Source organism: Citrus clementina, unplaced genomic scaffold (assembly GCF_000493195.1).
Source record: "Citrus clementina cultivar Clemenules unplaced genomic scaffold, Citrus_clementina_v1.0 scaffold_3, whole genome shotgun sequence".
Lineage (NCBI taxonomy): Eukaryota > Viridiplantae > Streptophyta > Magnoliopsida > Sapindales > Rutaceae > Citrus > Citrus x clementina.
Window position 1 is genome coordinate 43732294 of NW_006262339.1, and position 21623 is coordinate 43753916.

At 35.1% G+C, this 21623-nt stretch overlaps 3 protein-coding genes across 3 annotated transcripts; 2 read left to right on the plus strand and 1 right to left on the minus strand.

Annotated features, from left to right (window-relative positions):
* Positions 1-1975: 1975 nt before the first annotated feature.
* LOC18047652 lies at positions 1976-5759 on the plus strand. Its single transcript, XM_024187557.1, has 8 exons — positions 1976-2180; positions 2326-2549; positions 2685-2746; positions 3050-3271; positions 3908-4034; positions 4574-4893; positions 5008-5152; positions 5461-5759. Exons 1-8 carry the CDS (start codon positions 1976-1978, stop codon positions 5737-5739), a joined length of 1584 nt encoding a protein of 527 aa, XP_024043325.1. The 3' UTR covers positions 5740-5759.
* Positions 5760-11233: 5474 nt separating this feature from the next.
* LOC18047654 (histone H1.2) lies at positions 11234-12582 on the minus strand. The gene is made up of 2 exons (XM_006443833.2): positions 12283-12582; positions 11234-12196 (listed from the first exon to the last, which is right to left on the minus strand). The coding sequence occupies exons 1-2, from the start codon at positions 12466-12468 to the stop codon at positions 11501-11503; spliced, it is 882 nt and encodes a 293-aa protein (XP_006443896.1). The 5' UTR covers positions 12469-12582; the 3' UTR covers positions 11234-11500.
* A 6472-nt stretch (positions 12583-19054) lies between these two features.
* LOC18047655 (40S ribosomal protein S15-4) lies at positions 19055-21371 on the plus strand. The gene is made up of 4 exons (XM_006443835.2): positions 19055-19174; positions 19299-19456; positions 19570-19627; positions 20904-21371. The coding sequence occupies exons 1-4, from the start codon at positions 19172-19174 to the stop codon at positions 21150-21152; spliced, it is 468 nt and encodes a 155-aa protein (XP_006443898.1). The 5' UTR covers positions 19055-19171; the 3' UTR covers positions 21153-21371.
* The last annotated feature ends 252 nt before the right edge of the window (positions 21372-21623 follow it).

The window sequence follows — 21623 nt, forward strand, 5'->3', positions numbered from 1 at the left end:
CACACAAAAATAACTCACGGTGAAGGTGAAGCCTTACCCACTTTTTAAAGCTGTAAAGAACAATAATAATGCTGTGAAGTTTTGAAAGCCATTAAACGATCGGCTAAAGCTGTTGTTTCTGCGATTTAGCCTTTTAGGGTACACATTCCGAACATGGTTTTTGTGATTTTCTATTTTGAATATCGTATTAAATTAAGAATACATTACAAATTGAATGATATATGTTAGAAATCTTGGGCGTGCCTCCAGTTTGAAGTCAATGTACTCCTCAAAAAAATTTGCTCCGCCAATTTATTAATTGGGAGACTCAAAAGGCTCCACTTCAATAATTAAATATGAAGGTGTCTCCCATTCCACCAATTAATCGTTTACGATTTCTGAGAAATTAGATAAAAAATAAAATGTAAGGATTGTACCGACAGACTGTGTCGCGAAATTGGAGAACCTGGGCTTAAAGTTGGAGAGGCATAAATTTGAGTCCTACCAAACATCCACAAAAAATTAGTGTTAGGATTAGGGGATGATTAATACTTTAATTTCCCTCCCATGAAAAAGTAGGGGCAAATAGGACAAGAATTGTATGGGCCAGATATCACGGTGGTAAACTGTATAAGACAACCCCAATATTTCTATAATGATTAGTCCAAAGTCCTAATTGCGTTGCATGCATCGACTAACCCAACTTGATTTACAAAATCCTGAAGCTGTGACCCATAAATAGCATTCATTCTCAATTTCTCATGTTACCCCTGTAAACTGGATCTTTGGCTTCGTTACCTGTTTGGATGTATATTTCAAGGTGGCAAGTAAATGTGATGACTCCTGAAGTGCTAACATGTCAAGATATTAGTGCATTCTCGAATCTATATGGAGGGATATTCTTCGCAGGGTGTGACGAAGAGAAGCAGAGCATGAGAAAGGCTTGAGAGAGGCCGAAGCAGCAGAACAGCGAAGTCCAAACAATTTTGGAGACGCTACAGGAATCAAAGAGGTGGCCCGAACTTGATTTGTGGGTAAGCCTGGTAATTAATGGGTCGGGTAGAGTTGTTGTAACAGTGAACTTATTGAATGTTCAGAAATATCTCATAATATCCTATAATCATCTGGTTACTACTAGTTGTGGTTATATGTATAAAAACTAGTTCAGTCAAGTGTAAATTAAAATTTATGCGAATTAACATACCATTAAAGATATCCAATTGGATTTTATTTTTATTCTTCTACAAGAAAATGACTCGAATTTATTTGTAAAATAAGTAGAATCTAGTGCACATAATTGGGAAATATTATCTAATAAGTTAATAATTTTCTAACAACAAATAAACTTGACTCAATTTGTAGTCTCTAATTAAAAGTGAAAACAAAATATATATGTCTACGTCTAGTTCGAATAATTTCAAAAAAAAAAAATTGGTAAGCATATATCACATATCACATTACTAGAATATCTGTTGATGGCAATCATGGTGAAAGATACAATAAAGTTCATAATTACTAAATCCTCAGTAAAATGATTTATTATCATTTCATTTTAGCGACAAATTAAGATGAAATTATAATAGATCATTTTACCGGGGATTAAGAAGCATATAATATATAGTTTTGCAAAGTCAATTTTCTGAAATTGAAGTGGACGTGCATGCAATGGTACCATGCAATTTTAATTGAATCAAGTGCTTACGTGTGTCACTGCCAATTTTTGTAGTCCGTGAAACCACCTGTCATTTCCAAACAAATATAACGATTAACATGCAGCTACAAAAGCTAGCAATGGAAAAATTGTTTCTCATCATCTGCACATCACCATCACCACCATCATCGAATCAATATCAACGAGAAAGAATAAAATTATTTCCAGAAAAATTCTGAGAAATGCAGAAAGGTAATCAGCAAAAAACTTGTCGAACCTTTCCTTGTTTGCTTAACTTTCATTCGTTCGTCTGAATTAATTAAAAAAAAAAAAAAGCAAATAACAATGTATATTCTGAATTTGTCTTCAGATAATAATAACAGCAAACCCACGTTCACGCAGATCCTGGTAGCCTCATCGTTAGGGTTGGTCATCGCAGCAGCGATGCATTACCGTATACGAAGGCTGAGGGATCAAAAAATCATTCCACGACGAAGAGTAACAGACTCAGGTCGCGTTGAGAAGCTAGAGAGGTTCCCCCATTATGTAGGTAATTACTATATATGATCTGAAAATTTTTAATTTCCATGTATGCACGTACAAATGCATTTAGGTATAATGTCGATTCTTAGTTAATTAAAGATTCATATCCTCTCTTGCACTGTTGATATTAATTTTCTCATGAGTGCATGCAGCAAGGCAAATGGGATTTTCGGATAGGAAAGAATGTCCGCAGCTGTGCAAGTTAGCTGCTGAATACATCAGAAAATCGGAAGGTTGCGAGGATGATATTTACACATTCTTCTCAAGTGAACCTGCCGCTGATTCCCTTTTTATAAAGCTTGTTGAGGAGTTTGAGAGGTGTATTCTTAGTTATTTTGCCTTCCATTGGAGCCATGCTGATCTTATGATTAGTCAGGTAATTTTTTATTACTAGTAGTGAAGATCTAAATTGCATGATTTTTTGTTAGAAGGATTGTCTAATTTGCAAGTAAATTTTAAATAAATTTTTTCTATTATTATTAAATCCTTCTTCCGTTATAATTAATTCCAGGTGTTGAATTCTGATGCTGAGCCCAAAAAGAAGCTCAAGCACATAGTCATGCAAGCAACGAGGTATCTGAATGTATTAAAATTAATTAAGCCATGAACAGAATGTTAGATACCATCTAGATTTTGCCAATTTATTATCATGGATCGTTGCAACATGTAGCTAGATGGAAAAATAGAAGAGTTGAACGCAAAGAGATTCACAGGAAAATAAACCGAATGAAGAGAAGATAACAGGAATGTAAAACAACCGTTTTCAAAAATTGTGACTAAAACTTCACTAAGTAGTATCCCAATCTTGTTACTATCAATGTGTTTCACTATTTGCAGAAGAAAACACTCCCAAAATTCGTCTGTTTTCTGTTTCAGGGAACAAAGATTCGAGAGGGTGACGAAAAATCTGAAGGTTGCAAGAGTTTTCACCACACTAGTGGAGGAGATGAAAGCAATGGGACTTGCACCGAATGATGACTCTCAATGTACAGAGGTGATGGCTCCAGTGGCCCTCGGTGATAGAAGTCCGGTTCTCCTTTTCATGGGCGGTGGGATGGGAGCAGGGAAGAGCACCGTGCTCAAAGATATTCTCAAGGAGTAAGCACGATTAATGCTTAACCTACCTCTTTAAACTAATCATTAACTAACGGAGTACAAAATATTCAGGGTCAAAAGCATGAGAGCTTATGTTAGGGCCAACATTTTCTCAATGCCTAAAAGCTTATGACCCTTTTTCTCTGTGTGTAACAGAGCAGTAAAACTCAGAACATTTTGCGACTACTAATTCTGTTCTACTGTTTATTATACCCAACCCTTCAACCGGGCTTTCAATGGATTCTTTGGTAAAATTCTGCCAAAAGTCTGCCCTCAAGCATTTATTTGCACCGGCTGAACTGTCAGAATTAGTGGATAAATGAATCGCAATATGCTTCTATTCCTGGTTTTCTAACTTCTAAAGAAAGATCTTAAAAGTAAGACACACCTTTCTAACATTTAGGTAACTTCTTATCTGAATGTCAACAAAGCCTTAAATTAAAAGGTTCCATAAAAGCATTTTCCTTTTTTTTTTCAAACGTTTTTTATCTCTTTTTCTCTTCAGTTCGAGTTCCTCCTCCCTGTAGCTATTGCCGCTAAGAAGCACTGGAAATGATAATTATAAACAATTTTGTGAATCATTAAAGGAGAAATGGTACAGGTCTAAAACATTGATTGTTTTGGGTAAAATATGAACAGACCATTCTGGGCAGGAGCAGCAGGGAATGCAGTAGTGATTGAGGCAGATGCCTTCAAAGAATCAGATGTCATCTATAGAGCTCTTAGCTCCAGAAGCCACGTTGACATGCTTCAAACAGCTGAACTGGTAAGATTTTGATACTCTCTATTGACCCATGAGCTTACAAGCACAAAGCACCCTAGAATCAATAATATCGAAGTTGAAACTATCATAAGTTTATTTCATCTGCGATTTTAAGCAAATAATCAAACGTGAACAATTACCTTTCTACATGAAATCTATAACGAGGGGCGTTGGATGCAACTAATTTCACAATAGGGGTACTATAATAGTTTCAGGACTTTCAAATTTTTACATTTGCTGAAAAGATTTCCTTATAGATCCAGCAGCATCAAACGAGGTAGGTACATTGCCAACAAACATTGTCAGACTTCCACGGAGTCCTCTGGAGATGTAGTTCTTCAAGAGATCCCTCTATCAAACATCCTATACTCGTAGATAGAGCATTCCCAATTCAGTTATAGGATTTCCATTCTCTTTCCTATCATGCAATAAGGAACACGAATAATTTAAATGTATATTGTTCACATATTGTCACTGAACTAAACCAGATTAAACTTGTAAAACAATTACTTCTTTGATTCAACGACAAATTTTTCAAATAGGTGCACCAATCATCGACAGATGCAGCATCATCCCTCTTAGTAACAGCACTCAATGAGGGACGGGATGTGATCATGGATGGAACACTCTCGTGGGTACCATTTGTTGTGCAGACAATAACAATGGCCAGAAACGTCCACCGCCACCGTTATCGCATGGGAGTTGGTTACAAGAAGGCTGAAGATGGGACTGTCATTGAGAACTACTGGGAACGAATTGGAGAAAGAGAACAAGCACAAGACGGGAAAATGAGAAAACCATACAGGATTGAATTGGTTGGGGTTGTTTGTGATGCTTACTTAGCTGTTGTTAGAGGAATTAGGTATGTTGCCAGGCACTGGTTTGTTGACATTTTGTTTCAGTTTTTAACTTATTAGCAACAGAACCCTTTTCTAGTCAGACTGAAGAATTACACTTTGCACCTGAATAAATACAGGAGAGCTATAATGTGCAGAAGAGCTGTAAGGGTAAAGTCTCAGTTGAAATCCCACAAGAGATTTGCAAATGCTTTTTTAACATACTGCCAACTGGTTGACAGTGCCAGGCTATACAGCACCAATGCTCTAGAAGGCCCGCCTAAGGTACGCATATTTGTCTCCTTACTTCATTCTGCTCTTCTCTGGCTCCCTTAAGCTATCGATCAGGAGGTTTAAAGTTGCCCAGAAAGCCATACTCGGCTCCAGAGTTCAACAGATGCCAGTGAAATTTGCAAATGTTTGTTTAACTAATCTGCTTGAGTAGTTAGGATGAACTTCTGACATAAAGTCAGCCAAGTTAATGGCATTTAGTACTACATCTGTAACTCAAGGGTTCCACCAGACCGTAGTTCTTTTTATTTCATTTTATTTTTGTTGGATTATAAAATACTGAAACAGCATCGGTTGTGAAGTTGATAGGATGGAAAGAAAGAGACAGGACATTGCTGGTTGATCCAGATGAGATAGACTGTTTGAAAATAATAGGAAAGTTGAATGAGGATGCTGAGTCCATATATGAACTTTACAAGAGCCCCAACCCAGCTAGTGAAGCTGGATCAGTATGGAAAGATATTGTATTATCGCCTTCAAGGATAAACATTCAACAGGAGCTGAAATATTCAATCCAGCAAGTTGAAAGATCAAGATGGTATTCTGATAGTGCAGGACAGACAGAGTTGCAACCTTCTTAAGATTCATGGCCGAAGAATCGAGCCTGAAGAGGTGTTGAAGTTTTTTGCTATATTTGTGGCCAAGGAATATTGACTAGTATCAAAATTGAGGGGATTATTTGTAAGATTTTTTTACTCGCAGAGCTCAGACTAGATCAAAGAGCACAGAATACAGTTTCTAGAATTGATAATTGTGTTTTAGATGTAAAAAAAAAAGAAGAAGAAGAAAAAAGAAAAAAGAGAGTATAAAGGAAGTCAGAAACTATATGAAACAATAAAACTGCAGGGAAGAATCAAACAGAAGCAACTACACTACTCTAATAATCAAAGACTCCAATTTTCCTCTTGTTGATACTCATAAATATTAGACTTGTCTATGTTCACCAAGTTCTAAACTGGGGAAAACTGTCAGACCCTACAACCTTGGAAACAAGGATACTCGTGATATATCCCAGCTAGGTGGTTCCAAGGAGATTTGAACCCCGGACCTTTCTGGTTGAACCAACCCCTTGGGTTATCTCAATGCTAAGACTTCACTGAGTTCTTCATATTCAAACATTTTAATCTTGTAGCCGTCCACCCTTTCGTTTTTAGGAAACCGTCAATCCCAAAAGTTTAAGCTAATAGGAAATAAGCAAACACTGTATTTAGATTCTTACATGCTCACTCACGGGCACACCCTAATCAAATTAAAGGAGTTGCCACGTGGATGTAAATGTGTAAGGATCCAAACAGATAAAAATAGATGCAGCCTACTTTTGTTCTGTGCTACACTGCTATAATCTAATAACAGAACAAGGAGATTCGACTCCATTTCAATCAAGCAAGTTCAAATATTAGGTTAACCACTACTCTCGAAAACTTAAACACAAGGACCCAACATATAAACAATAGTATTTAGCTTCTATCAACTACTACAAAACAAATAAAAAAAGTTATTACAAAGAGAACAAACAAAGGTTTTCTTAGATGCTCTAATATTTTCCCTTTCTAGCTCTGTACTTTATAGATTTGATCTCAAAAACTTTGAAAAAAAAAATATTAATTCTAACAGCATGTTCATTCCTCAATAAGGTTAGACACTAAATGATTCTGGATTTCTGAGCGGAGAGACAGGGGTGCCGTCTAAAAGCAAATAAAACTGATAAGGAAGCCCTATAAATGGTCAAGTAATTCAAACACCGAAATTGAAAGATGATATCTGTTGACCTTCAATTATGCAGTTATTTACACTAGAGTCGCATCTCCTTCAAGATACAGCAGCCTACATGAAATCTAATATGAAAGGAGTCCTGGGAGTATTTACAAGTCTTAGATATTAGGAAAGTTGGTTACATTTGGAAACTACTCTCTTGCGTTCAGGATTCGAAGTTAGTAAGACAACAAAGTGATCATCAAATATCATACAGGTAAATATAATGGAGACCTTCCTCTAGGAAGCTAATGAAGAAACAATTGCTGGAGCATGCAAGTGTCCATTTTGACCGATCTTGTATTGTCTTAAGATTAATGGTTTGGCAACATTATGATAAACAAATCATTGCCCATACTATCTTTTCTCCGATCACAAACACATCTCACAGGCTCATATCTCATCCACTAGATTGTATGGACAAAGTGCTTTCTGGACAGCCATGAACTTTATACTAAAAGGCAAGGATGGTGCTGAAACCATCTTATGACATTTTACCTCAAGTTTCCTCTGTTTCCAACTATAGCACCCAGAAAACATTCTGATCAGGGTTATAACTTTTACACTTTTGCCTCTTCAATCTTTCCTTACTACAGATGGGTAAGATAACCCTAGGCAAATCTCTAGCCAGCAATGAAGATTCTGTCATTGCTAGCCTAGATTTCAGGCTTCACATAGTTTACATCCATAGATATTCAACATGTGTGCGTGTGTGCGTGAGTTCCTAGATTCATTTAAGTTGCGAATACAGCTTTACTGAAAAGGAAATTTTTCCCATTTTTAAAAGAATTGTACACTAAGGTTTGTGGCTTCAACAACTTCAAGCTGAGACACGTTAAATATAGAATGATTATTCAATTGATCCCATTCTCACAATCTAAAAACTTCATAGGAAATATCCTAGGAGATATAGTCATTTTGATACTCCTCTAGTCCTCTTAGTTTGGAACATGGGACACATCCACATGACAGAGGACATCAATTTATATCTTCTAGTTGCATCTAGACATCATCAAGAAAGCATATAATATACCTGTACCAAGCTATGAATCATTCATAAAATTCTAAAGCACAATGTATCTTATACCACATAAAAAAATTTGTTGCTCAACTGATAATACACTTCACAACATCCAAAAAGACATTACTATACCTGTAAATAAAAAATATCCGATCCAATCAGTAAGATGTTTCCTCATAATCTAAAAAAATTGACATTTACTCAAGCATGGGGCTAAAATCATTGAAAGATCTTTTGATGGTTTTAGAAATATCCGAATTTAAGGTACATGTCTGCACTTCATGTTCTAGAAACTAGAGTAAACACCTTTTTTTTATATTCACACTCGACTAATTCTATACAAGCCTTAATGACATCACACGGAGCACAACAAAGGAGACTGAAGGACAATGCTTTCCCAGTATTACGAAGGCCTAATTGTTCGCGGATATAATAGGCCATTGTGTCTTTACCTACCATCTGCACTCACATTAATAGCTGATCATCTTCTTGATTTTTTCATTTAAACCACAACATACATTCTGGGTGAAATCATCAATATCCCTTCCATTTATAGCAAACTTAGCTAAATGGAAAATATGATCAATCAGCATAAACATAATACAATTATTCTTCCAGAAAACTGATCCAAGTAAGATATCTGGTAAACTGGATAACAACTCAGTTTACTAATAAGTAATTAAATGCGTGTGCAATATTGCTCAGAGCTCTATCCATTTGGCCCAAAGATCAAGCAGTATGTAAAATTAGCTTTTAGTAGTTCTAAGAAAGAAACCGCGTTATTGCCAAACAAAAGGTATATTGTCAAATAGAACATCGAGATTATAATAAATGTAAGAAAGTTACTATCAATATCCAGATCACATAAACTTAATGCTCTGTTAACAAAATTGCAAACAAGGAACACCAGTAGTAAATACCAAAATCATGCCGCTACGTAAACTTACTTTCCTCAACTTGTCAATTTTTCAAAATGTTTTCCCTAAGATCCTTGAACAATAAGCTAGAAAGCATAATAAACATCATCATTGCTACAACCACATCTCAAGTAACCTTAGCATCAGTATAAACTTGATATTCTCAATTTCTTGTTGGCAAAGACATTGAAAGCAACTAGGGATTAAAGCAGCAAACTTTTGTTCATATTTTAAAAATGCAACCATGTACCGAAAATTAACCAGTAAATTATTCAGAGTTTCACCCATCTTACTTCATCTGGAACACAGTTTCCTAATAAACAATAACTTAATAAGGACTCAGACACTCTAAAGTAAAGGATAAAGAAAGGTTAATAACTTTCATAGAGAATAATACCTCTAATACTCATGTAGCTCACCCATAACAGCTCTATTGCTTCATGTTTAAACCTCTAAAATATGACACATACATATGAAATGTATTTTAAAATTACCAAGGAGTTTATGAATGTCAAACATAGTAATATGCAGTCTATCCCTTCCGAAAACTTCAGATGCCGCCATTTTGCATCCAGACATGAAGTGATAACACTTCAGCACATTGAACCATTGACTACTGCCCATCACTCTGTACATAACTTGCTTAACATCCAATTTTTGTCGTTTAGTGCAAAGTGCTTATGCACTGAAGAATTAAACAGCTCATAAAGATATTAGGTGTTGACTTGCCCTTTTTTTGGAACAACATATGTTTCAAACCGCGATTATGATTGGCAAATCATAGTCATGTACTCATGTCAAGCTATAACAATGTTAGGAGCTGTTATGAATCAACAATAACGTGTCAGCATCCCATATCTTCAAGGATCGTTGAGCCAAGTATATCCATGCATGTATTTACATCTGACAAATTTCCTCGGCAATTCACAAACACCCGCCACGTCAACAGCATGACAGAAACTCGAAAGCACAAATGGGCAGAGTCCTATTCTCACCATTTAGTTCTATCTAGCACAACCTACACAACAGATTATCCTATCTGCACTCTCTAACTGATCTAGCTTTCCGTTTTGTCAAATTGTTCTGCTTTCAACTGCTCCCACTTCAAGGACTCACAACTTTCATGTTCATGAACAACACAGCCAAAAGAGAAGCAGATTAAAATCTTAGCAGCTGTGAAAAAGATAACTATCGCAGAAAAGTGATCTGATACAGGTAATATCACATTGTATTAGGTAATAAGATATGCATTCAGTATCTCATCGGAACAAAAACCTCATTTTGCTCTATTATACATTCTAGGAAAGTAGAATAAATGTTGAGAAATCAAGGGTTCAAAACTGCAAAGAAGATCCTATAAGATGCAATAAACTCACCATTATTTCCCAAAGCATTCTTTATTCCAGCTAATTGGGTTGCTGATGCTTTATGAGCTGAAAATTGTTTAATGAGTGGCTACTTAGATCTTCTTTTGGTTTTTTATTTTTTATTTTTTTTTAATTGTTGGACAGCCTGCTGAGTTTACCTCCGATGTAAGGACATTCAAGTAACTTGAATTTTATTCTGCTTCCTATTGAAAATGCATCATAACAATGAGGGATTCAGTAAACATAAAAACAATTAAAACAAGTGAAAGTTTCCAAGTAAATGCTGCTGTAATGATTTCAGAATATGCTGTGAGTAAAGAAAACCAGTGAAAGCTTCCAATCGAAGAACAAAGAACAAATGAATAAACAAAGGTCACATTATTGATTCAATGTTTTAGTAATATATCAACAACGGAGACAGTAAGCAATGCCCATGTACATCACAGAATAAACTTAAAAGTGAATACTTAAACTGGTGAAGGTTAGTGCTCTACACAACTCACTAGACCAGAATTCTGTCATCCCATATTTGCACATTGTGTACCACAAAGTAAACAAAAATTTTTGTAAGGCAGCATGATTCAGTATGCAAGTTTTTATCATGTTATTGTTAATTTGTTATGTCTTCACACTTTATTGCACTGAAAATGAGTGTGGAATGGTAAATACCTTCAGCTTCATGAATCAAGAAAGAAGCCATGGACCACCTTCCTTCACACTGATCAAATTGAATAGAGATACTATAAATAAGGCCACCAATTGAGAAGAAAAGGGAAGCTTGAATGAAAGTTCAACTAGGCTCACTTCAAACTTCAAATTAAGCAACGCATCCGTGTAATTGTGTAAATGCTCGGAGTCATCTCGAATGAAAGAGAAACCCTCAATCCAACAACTCCCTCCGGCACACATTCTGAGAAACCCTAACCCTAACTCTTTCTTTTTTTATTTTCGAAACGATTGTCAGCGGCCAGCACTTGCGTACTCGTTCATATATGGAATGGAAATTGTGAAAATCAGATTGTTCAGCAGATATAAAAATATCAGCTCTCAATTCATCTCATACTCCATTAAACTGAACAGTAAATATTACATCTAAAAACTGTTATATATCCTAGGATATATCTTAAAATTAAAAAAAAAAAACAAAACAAAACGAAAAAAGAAAAAAAAAGATCAGATGTAGTAATATTTTTCATGGGTGTACATCGACCCAAATACAACCACAACGACCGAAGAAATTTACAGAACTACCCCTACAGACACTACCCTTTCGCTCTTTTGTTTCTCACTTCCTCCCTCTCCTGGCAGGAGCCGCTGCCTTCTTCGACTTCGCCGGTGACTTGACGCTCTTAGGCTTCACGCTTTTAGCCGGAGCTTTCTTGGCAGCCGGAGCCTTCTTTGGAGCCGGCTTGGGAGCAGCCGCTCTTTTCCCTGGAGATGTCCTGGTCGACGTCCTCGCAACCTTCGCGGGCTTCTCCTTTGGCTTCGGCTTGGCGGTCACCTTCGTCTTGGTTGTTGCAGCTTTCGGTTTGGCAGCAGGCTTAGCCTTAGCCGGAGCCGCTTTAGTCTTGGCAGCCACCGCCTTAGTCTTGGCAGCCGGCTTGGCTTTGGGTTTAGCAGCTGGCTTAGCCTTGGCCGGAGCTTTAGCTGGTGCCTTAGCCTTAGCCTTAGGTGGAGCTTTGGCCTTGGAGGGCGCCGCCTTAGTTTTGGCCTTACCAGCAGCAACCGGCTTCTTCTTCTTAGCCGGAGAAGCAGGAACAGATGCAGCCGGCTTAGAAACGGCAGCCCTAGCCGATGGAAGCTTGAAGGAACCCTTAACCTTCACGAGCTTTCCGGAACCCACAAGCTTCTTCAAATGAAACAGCAACAGCTTCTTAAAGTTGGGTGGCAACTGCTTGTGCTTCTCCTCAATAAATTTGGCAATTGCATACTGACTCGAACCGGTCTTCTCTTTCAAAGTAACAATTGCATCCTTAATCATCTGCAAATAAACAACAAAATCAGATCCAAAATTACAAAATTTAAAATAATACACAAAAAATAAAGTAACAGAATACAACACAATACCTCTTCATACGGAGGATGAGAGGGAGGGCTTCTAGGCTTCCTCGGAGCAGCGGCTTTCTTGGCTTTGGGCTCCTTAGAGGTCTTGCCTTTGCCGGCTTTGGAGGACGGTTTGTCCTCTACCACCGGTTCAGCGGATTCCGGTTGAGGAAGGGTCTCCGTGTCCACAACGGGATCTTCAGTGGCCATTTTGAATCGAATTGGGTTTCAGAAATTAGGAAGTGGAGAGCGAGCAAGAAAGATAACGAAAGATTGGATCTAAAAATGCGGGTGGTGGAGGACTAGTAATTTCGTTTGTGCGAGGAGGAACGAGCAAATGAAAGGGGTTTAAATAGTCAAGTGTGAGAGTGACGGTATCCAAAAGCTCCACGCTGATTGGTTGATGCCACTGTCACATGGATCACTCACCCTGTCAAGTTTAAATGTGGACCCTTCGATTACGCGCTATCTACGGTTTAAAATACTAGTTATCAAAATAGATTGGTTTTGGGATGATTGGAGCAATGGCTGCTTTAGCTAGTCTAAGTGTGCTTTTAGGCTGGATTTGTGTGGGAATAACTCGAGCTATACCCGATGGATTTTAGTCAAGTTTTTTTTCATTTAAAAGGTTATTATTTAAGCTTTCGAATGATTACCTTCTTATGTTATTTGGTTTAGTATTTTGGGAGAAATTTGATTTGGAAGCCGCAATGGTCAAAACTAGGGTTTGCTTTGATGTTATTGAGGTTTTGGTGGATTTTATGAGAATGCTTGGAACCAATTCCAATTTTTTTTGTTTCCCGTGATAGTAGCTTAACAGAGGAAGCCGTTGGTTCAAGAATTTATAAAATCCGATTAGATTTGAATAGTAAACCGCTGGCATAAATGCTGATGAAGTTGAACACGTTTTGGTTGAAGCTTACAATGTGTTCTAACATGTTTGATTTGCATCTCATTTACAAAAGGTATACGTATGAGTATAATCCAGTATTTATCATACATTATACACCCACAATACACTTGATTAACAATATATACAAAACATAAAGAATTGGCGCATTTTAATTCAGCATTCACTTCATAGGTTTGAATAAAGACAATCTTCTTTTACATATGGTAACTTGCTTGGCACATAGTGTCTGTCATTTGCAAATGAATTATCCCCCTACACCATATCTATTATGGACAACTCGTTCTCGCCCCAAAATTGATACCCACAAAATTTATCTCAGAATCCGGCATGCTTCTCTCTAATACAAAATTACCATGTTAAAATGCACGAGTGAGATATGATGTGTCAGCATTTTTTGCACTATTTATGAACTTCTTGTGAACAAGTGAGGGAATAAGCATTAGAATTGCTTTAGGTATGTTAATTTGCATTAAATTTCTTTCCAAACCATCTATGAATGATTGAAAATGTCTTTCAAATTCTTGTTAAGGCATGAAATTTTTGGGTATGCACATGTACACGCTATTAGCATAGTCAAAACTTTGGTGTATTCTCTCTGTGTTTCATCATCAGCTTTCTTGAACTACTGTCATCACTCAAGAATTTGTTGGTTTGATGTGGCTAGCTATGGCAAAGCTCTTTTGCTTGTTCATCTCAAACCCCAATATGCTAGATTCTGTTCACAAACTATTAATCCATGTAAATTAAATCTAGCAAACACCAGAGCAGATCTTTGGTGCCACGACTAAACAAGTTGGCAAGAGCCAACTCTAATTAAAATGGATGACAATTGGCATGAATTCTTGAATTCAAATTTGTTTTATCTGAGAATCAAAAGCTAACTTGTTGAAGTTTGTAACTTCCGGTGACATGATGATGATACGTTAATAACAACAAAACCATACAAATTTGCAAGCACGAACAATATATAATAACTCAACAAGCCATCAATAGAAGGTGCATATATGTATAGGTAGCTGAACTCTCGTCGCATAATTTCATTATACATCAAGATATCAAATCAAAGAATAATCAATCCCGAACCCTCAATGCGATCAGGATTTGGAATTAAGCTCGCGAGGGATGGCAATTTTACAAATTTCGTTTGTCTTTTACTTGTTCCCTTCTTTTTTCATTTGATAAGGTTGCCGTAATGGATTGTATTAACTTCTTGTCGTTCGAAATTTCTAGATCTTCTTGAAGTTACAAGCATATTATGTTACTGTTCCGACGAGATGCTCGCGCACCGCTTGATGTATATATATATACATCTTCTATTTCCTTCTGGCAAAGATTTAGGCTGTAGTGTTTGCTTTGCTCTTCATATACATAAAAATTTAAGCACCTATGACTAGTCTAATTGAAATATCTAAATGCACAATTGGAAACATTTGACAATCAACATGCATGTTAATTTGACACACTTTAGTTTAAAGCTTACATGTGTAAAACAAACAAAGATAAGTCTTATTAATTGGGGCGATGATGCTGGTGGTGGTGATTAATTAGACTGCTAGTGAGCTGTGGTGATGACAACGATAGCGATGATATATAATTGTGGTGGTGGTGACGAGATATAGCTTGTTGTTTGATTTGTGGTGATGATGACAAATGCAAAGGGAAGGGCTCGATGAAGTTGCGAACTGAACTTATTTTTACTAGGGAGGAAACAAAACAGTGTGACATAACATGTTATAGAAATTTTTTTTTTTCCCCCTTGAAACATAAATATTATTCCGGCTTTCTATAAATAAATTGAAACAAGTCATTTTTATGATCAAATAAAATAGTTAAGCCATTGATTATCTAAGAAATAATAGTACAAAACTTATTGCACCGAAGATGCATTAATACAATTTTTAACTGAAGAAACAAAACCAAACTCATCTGCTTTGGCATAAGAAGTCACGTTTTAAACGAATTGAGTTTGTCCAATCATTCCATTTTCACATAACAAAACTATGCTTCTTGTTTAAGTTCCTAACTAATAATAACAAGTTCCATTGATTCAATTAAAAATTGAGTTCATAAACTTATACTTTTCTATAATAGAGCTCCAATTACAGAATAATTTACATAGGGCTATCCTTAAAAAATTAAGTAAATAACATATATCGCCGTAATTTTCATAAGAACTTATTATTAAACACATGCAACATATGTTGAAGTAATTTTGTGTGTTACGGGAGTAATTTTAATATGGGATATTATCATTTTACCACCAAAGTTATTCTGACATATCATGTCAATACCATGGTTTGCTGAAAAATGTATTTTACTACCAAATGTTTACGCCGTTATCAATTCACTACTATTCCGTTAAGAACGTTAAAAATTTGATGATGTCATAAGGGCATCAAAGACATTTCCAGCTGTAAAGGCATTAAAGACATTTCATGTTGAAGCCTAAACGCTGCGTTTTAAGAAAATAATTAAAGATTAAAGAATTAGGAAATTAAACCCTAAAATCATTATTGTTGACTTCTTCTTTTTTAATGCTTAAATTACAAAGGGTAAAATAGTCTTTTAAACTCTTGGGGGTAAAATCAACTTTTAACTCAATTTCTATTAAACACTAATGTTTTCTTAACGGAATAGTAATGAATTGATAACGACACAAACATTTGGTAGTACAATATACTTTTTGCCAAACCATAATACTGACATGATATGTCAGAATAACTTTGATAGTAAAATGATAATTTCCCTTTTAACATTCAAACCTTAGAACATCTCAATAAGCTCTTTAAATGAGATTTTGTTGTTCAATTGAAGAATCGTATCAGTAATAAATGTTCCAAATGACACTCTAAATGAGATTTTTCAAATGAGATTGACTTTTTCTCTCTTTAATATTAAAAGAGTGAAAAGCAGTATCTTATTTCAACAATCTTATTTGGACAATATTTTTAAATTTTTAATTTAGTATTACATTATTTTTTTAATCTCATTATTTTTCAAAGGAAAGAAATGCTATAATTGCTATTATTTTGGTCGAAAATAAAATTTGATCAAAATAATATGAAATTATTTTTATTTAAAGATTTTTTGAAAGAATATTTTTTTATTATTTTATTTATCACATAAATAAGTAAATAAATATTTAAGAATAAAATTAAATGCCATACTCCTAACCTCTCACTTTCAATGCCAAAACCAACCAAGTTGTCAAAGTAGTTCCATTTCTCATTGTACTACTTGCACAGCTTTAGAAATGCATTTATCGATTTGCTTCAAATTTATATTAAATTTCACCTATAATTTTATTGCAGCAATTCATGAAAGGCATGTTGTATCATTGCATTGAAGCTTTATCTAAATTTGGCACCAAGAGTTGTCTTAGACCTAAATAATGGCTTGGTATTGACTAATTTGATAATGCGACTAGCGTATTCAAATTGAGTAAATGATAGATATCCCAAAATTTTATCCAAATGATATATCATTCATTTATTGGTTGGTGGTTCTTTACAAAATTAAGCGAATTAGTTATATTATCCTCACCAACCAATGAATGAATGTTATGTCATTTGAAATAAAAATTTTAGAATGTATAACTTTATTCTTTCAAATTTATAATACAAATTTTGAAACCTAACTCAATATTTGAAACTTACAATTGAAATTCTAAATTTTGTACTGTACTCATCAAGTTGTTATCGATTTTTGCACTCCATGTTACAATTCTAAACACAAACACTTCATAGTAAAATACCAAATTTTAAAAACCCTAACAACGAAATCCCTCCTACCCATACTTGCTTGAAGCTCAAATTTTAAGTCTCTTATTACTAACTCAACTACTCAAAATAAGTAACATCAACACACAAAATTTTGAAAATTTATTATTTACCATATACCCATTAACTTTTTCTCAGTCTATAACTTTTATACTTAATGACTTAACTTGAAAACTGTAGACCTCACTATTAAACATGTCTTAATTTGTATAATACTGACTAATCGCTATTAAGGTTTATATCAAAATCTAGGAGGCTCCCATAAATAAAACCAAAAAAAAAGAAAAGCCCAACGGATATGGATAATAATTCATTGAAAATATTCTTCTACTTGACAGACTAATGCCCTAAGGAAAATTAAATCTTCATAAGAAAATTTCATTGGCCAAGTTGATAGCCTCGAGAAAATTATATATGGTCTTCAAAATTAGGGTGGATAAAAGAGTCCGGGCATATACCCAACACTGCCTTGCGGGCTTTTGGCCTACCTCTCCGCATGAGGAGCTGGATACGAGCTAAAAAAGAAGGGACCAAGCCCAATCCTTTATTTAAAAGAAAAATAAATTTATAAATAAAAATAAAAAATTGAAAAACAAAACTTAAATTCCTAATTCAAAAATCGTATAATGACTAAAAAACCTAAATTATAATATTAATCTCTCTCAAGCATTAATTAATCAAGAGATTACTTGAATCAGAGATTTCAATATTAAAAAATAAAATTAATTTTGCTTCATTTTATTTATTTATTATTTTATATTTCAAATATTTATTTTCTTTAATTCATTGTTGATTATAACAATTTATTGATTATTAACTCATTTTAAATTTATAGTATTAAAAAAATAAGATTAAATAAGTACTTATGGTCATTAGATAAATCATATCAAACGCACACTTATCTAATGACCGTAAGTATTTATTTAATTCCATAAGTTCTTTTTAAAATTTTTTATTTCCTTAACTTATTTAATAATTTTATTTTATCCCTTTTGCAACATAACTTTTAAAAAATTTGTCTATGTAAGTAATTTTATAATTTTTAATAAAAACTCTCATTGATAATGAAACAGTTGATTTTTTTTTTTAAAGTCCTACTCGTAAAAGTTCTATTAACAAAATATCTACTCAATAAATTTTATTTAAAAAACTAAACCAAACAAAGCCTAAGTTAACCAAAAAAAAACTAAACCAACTAGATCTAATAATAATATTGAAAGAGAGAAGTGAATATATTCTAACATAGGAAGGGAGATAAGAAGAGAGACGAGGAAGAGATCCCAAAGGCCTCGCAAATGCCTTCTCTAAAGCCCTGTGTACATTATATTCATGTCTAAGCTTCCTCTTTAGCTTATCAACCTACAATTTGAATTTGAAAGAACACCAAAACAGAAAACCAAATTGGATATTAGAGCTGAGAGAATTTTATACACATATTCAAATAACGCCATTTCCCTTTTGCCTATTGGATCGACGTTGATTGGTAGAACCAAGTCCGTTGCTCCCTGGAGTCCCCATTTTCTTTTCTTCTTTTTCGTATATTTAAGAGGAAAATTAAAAGAAAATAAACGAATACAAATCAAGCTATGAATCTCCACTATGTACCCTAACCTTTCACCAATCTCCTTCACTTTCTTTGCCACTAGCAGCTCGATCTCAATTGACAACTGCGCCACTAAAAGATCGAGCCTCGAAGATCGACCATCTGCCACCTAGCTGCAGCTGGCTAACCGTGACTTCTTCAATTATTGAATTGAGTTTGGGATTAGATTTAGATTCTGATTTTTTTAAAAAATTTATTTTAGGATAAAACTATAATTTTACATTCGGGGATTAAAATGCCATTTGTTCAATTTTCGTTAATTCTTTTAACAATGCATAGATGGAAGTAGACGGTTGTAAAAAAAATATAATTTTAAGTGAAATTTAACTAAAAAAAAGATATGTATACTTTTAAAAAAATTAAAAAAATAAGTGATGGATAGATAATTTTTCTTATACGAAAGGACCGCTGCGGGTGGAGCTCTATGACCCGAATTTAATTCAACCCGTTCTCGATCTAAGCTGGTGTTTCGACGCTTATCCAAACCCGTAACCATCTCTCGTCACGGGTACTGTATAAATTTGCAACTTGCAATCTGCAAACCCTAGCCACTGACACACCCACACTCTCCATCGCGAATTAGGTGTTTCGTTCTCCTTATCACTCTAGTCTCTAGCCATGGTAACCGCACGCCGGGTTTAATCACTCTTACGATTTCGTCGGAGTTTTTCTATTCCGTTTCCTTGGTTGATTTTCTCGGGAACCAAGCGGAAATAATTTCGATGATATTTGTTTGTGTGCGCAGGCGGATGTGGAAACCGGGGTTGCTGCTGGTGCTGCTGCAGGACAGCCAAAGAAGAGGACATTCAAGAAGTTCAGCTTCAGAGGTGTTGATTTGGACGCTCTTTTGGACATGTCTACTGATGAGCTCGCCAAGCTATTTAGCGCCCGTGCTCGCAGAAGGTCTCTGTTTTTTTATTATTTTAATATATATCTTTCTCTCTCTAAATCTTTTAGTCTTTTATTTTGATAAGGAGAAAATAATAATGCTTTGTAAGGCGATTTTGCTGATGTAGGTTTCAGAGGGGGTTGAAAAGGAAGCCTATGGCGTTGATCAAGAAGTTGCGCAAGGCGGTAAGTGATCTTACCTGTTTTATTTTGCATTCATGTATGATCAATATGGTTTCTTTGACAATGAAGGGACATATGGTTTATTTAATGCTTAGTGAAAACCTACTTTAAATTGTACAGCTAGTTAATGAATTTGTGCTTATTTAATCTGTATTTTGGCATTCAGTTTGAATGCATGGGTGAACATTTCTGAGTTCAAGTGGATCAACTGTTGTCAAACATAGGAGATTGGCTTAATGAAATTTACTCTTAATTTACCATGGAAGAAATAAGTTTTTTCCGTTATAAGGCATGGTTGTGTCAGCAACAGCAGTTAACAAGTGATTTTTCAAATGAGGCTGAAGGGCTGCTGCACTATGTTGTTAAGTGATTTTCTGTTTATAATTTGTTTCAAGTGGTTCTAGTCCTGCAAAGAAGTATGTGACTGGTCCCTTCTCTTGTATTGAGTATCTAAATTTCCTGTTGATGAAGAGGAAAGAGTTGGAAAGAAATATTACACTTTTTTTTTCTAGTTCATCTTGGTGTAATTGGTTTGAACAACTCTGTCTCAATTGTTTTTCATTTAGATTGTCATTTTTTCTTTTTGGAGGACTACTCTTGTAATGGTTGTATCTGTCGATGTGTTCCTTTGTGCTTTACTAATGCTGTCGGATCTGTTGCCGAAATTTGTTTTCATCAGCCGGCATCTTTGCTGAAATATGTGATTTTAGATTCTCAAGCCTTTGTTTGGTTTTATTGGTTTGTGCTTCATTTTCTCTGGAGCAATTGTACAACACTTTGCGTTGAGGATTTATTGCTGCACAAACTCAAAACAATTAATATTGAGTGTAATCATGTGCTGCTCATACTTTGCCTTCTTGCGGAATGTTTTCATGTCTGTGGGACATTATATTTTTGGTCTACCAGCATTACATGCAATGTGTCTAAATAATTGGTCGCAATTTCTTGTGTGTGCCTTTTGATGTTTATATAACCTCTTATAAGTGAGGTAATTGCATTCTCACCATGATTCCTATCTTGATTACATTAGAAGCTTCTACACTGACTCCGAATGATTTGAGCAATATGCAAGTGTTTTAATTATTTCATGGAAAACGATGCATTCCAAATTATTGCAGCTGAATTTAATGCTGCATGCTAGGGTCGGATCTGACAAACTTGTCAATATTTATGTTTGACAAGGAATTCACTGTCATCTATTTATGTCTGCTTCCATTTCTGTTGAATTATATTCATTTAATTGGCTCATGAATTTATGATTTTGATTGGCCTAAAACAGAAAAGGGAAGCTCCACCCGGCGAGAAGCCTGAACCAGTTAGGACTCATCTTCGCAACATGATCATTGTGCCTGAAATGATCGGTAGTATAATTGGTGTTTACAATGGCAAGACCTTTAATCAAGTTGAAATTAAGCCCGAAATGATTGGACATTATCTAGCTGAGTTCTCGATCTCATACAAGCCAGTTAAGCACGGAAGACCTGGTATTGGTGCTACCCACTCTTCTAGGTTCATTCCTCTGAAGTGAAGATTTTGCATGCTGTCCTTATGGAGGGTATGTTTTGTCCTCCAAAAAATGATTTTGGACCTGCCTGTTTTTGTCGATTCAGTTTTAATTAAAGCTTTTGAAAGAGTGTGATGCAAAATAGTTTTGAAGGATATTCTGCTCAAGAGTAATGCTTATTCTGGGAAATTAATTTAACCTGCCTTACCTGGGAAATGCTTTTTGGCAATGCATCTTAATCGATTTCTTCTTGTGGCAACCATACAAACATTTTAGGTCAACCTTTTTGAATCTAGCAGGTGTTTTAACTTCTAAGGAATGTTTTTTAACTGCATTCAATTTTGCCGTGCTGTGCCATAAGAATAATTTGTGAGTCAACTATAATTGAGTAGAAAAATTATTTATACGAACAGCCACACGCCATTAGTGACTATCGAAACGTTCTCAATTATTTGATCTATGAGGAGAAATTTTCTTCGTCCCTGAGTTGTTTTT

What these genes read in the sequence shown, in the direction of transcription:
- LOC18047652 (XM_024187557.1), top strand. Translation starts at nt 1,976, where the DNA reads ATGTATATTCTGAATTTGTCTTCAGATAATAATAACAGCAAACCCACG. An exon ending in CTCAAAGATATTCTCAAGGA is followed by an intron (nt 3,272 to 3,907) that starts GTAAGCACGATT and finishes AAATATGAACAG; the next exon opens with ACCATTCTGGGCAGGAGCAG. An exon ending in GCTGTTGTTAGAGGAATTAG is followed by an intron (nt 4,894 to 5,007) that starts GTATGTTGCCAG and finishes GAATAAATACAG; the next exon opens with GAGAGCTATAATGTGCAGAA.
- LOC18047654 (XM_006443833.2), bottom strand. Translation starts at nt 12,468, where the DNA reads ATGGCCACTGAAGATCCCGTTGTGGACACGGAGACCCTTCCTCAACCG. An exon ending in CTCATCCTCCGTATGAAGAG is followed by an intron (nt 12,197 to 12,282) that starts GTATTGTGTTGT and finishes GTTTATTTGCAG; the next exon opens with ATGATTAAGGATGCAATTGT.
- LOC18047655 (XM_006443835.2), top strand. An exon ending in AGCGCCCGTGCTCGCAGAAG is followed by an intron (nt 19,457 to 19,569) that starts GTCTCTGTTTTT and finishes TTGCTGATGTAG; the next exon opens with GTTTCAGAGGGGGTTGAAAA. An exon ending in TCAAGAAGTTGCGCAAGGCG is followed by an intron (nt 19,628 to 20,903) that starts GTAAGTGATCTT and finishes GGCCTAAAACAG; the next exon opens with AAAAGGGAAGCTCCACCCGG.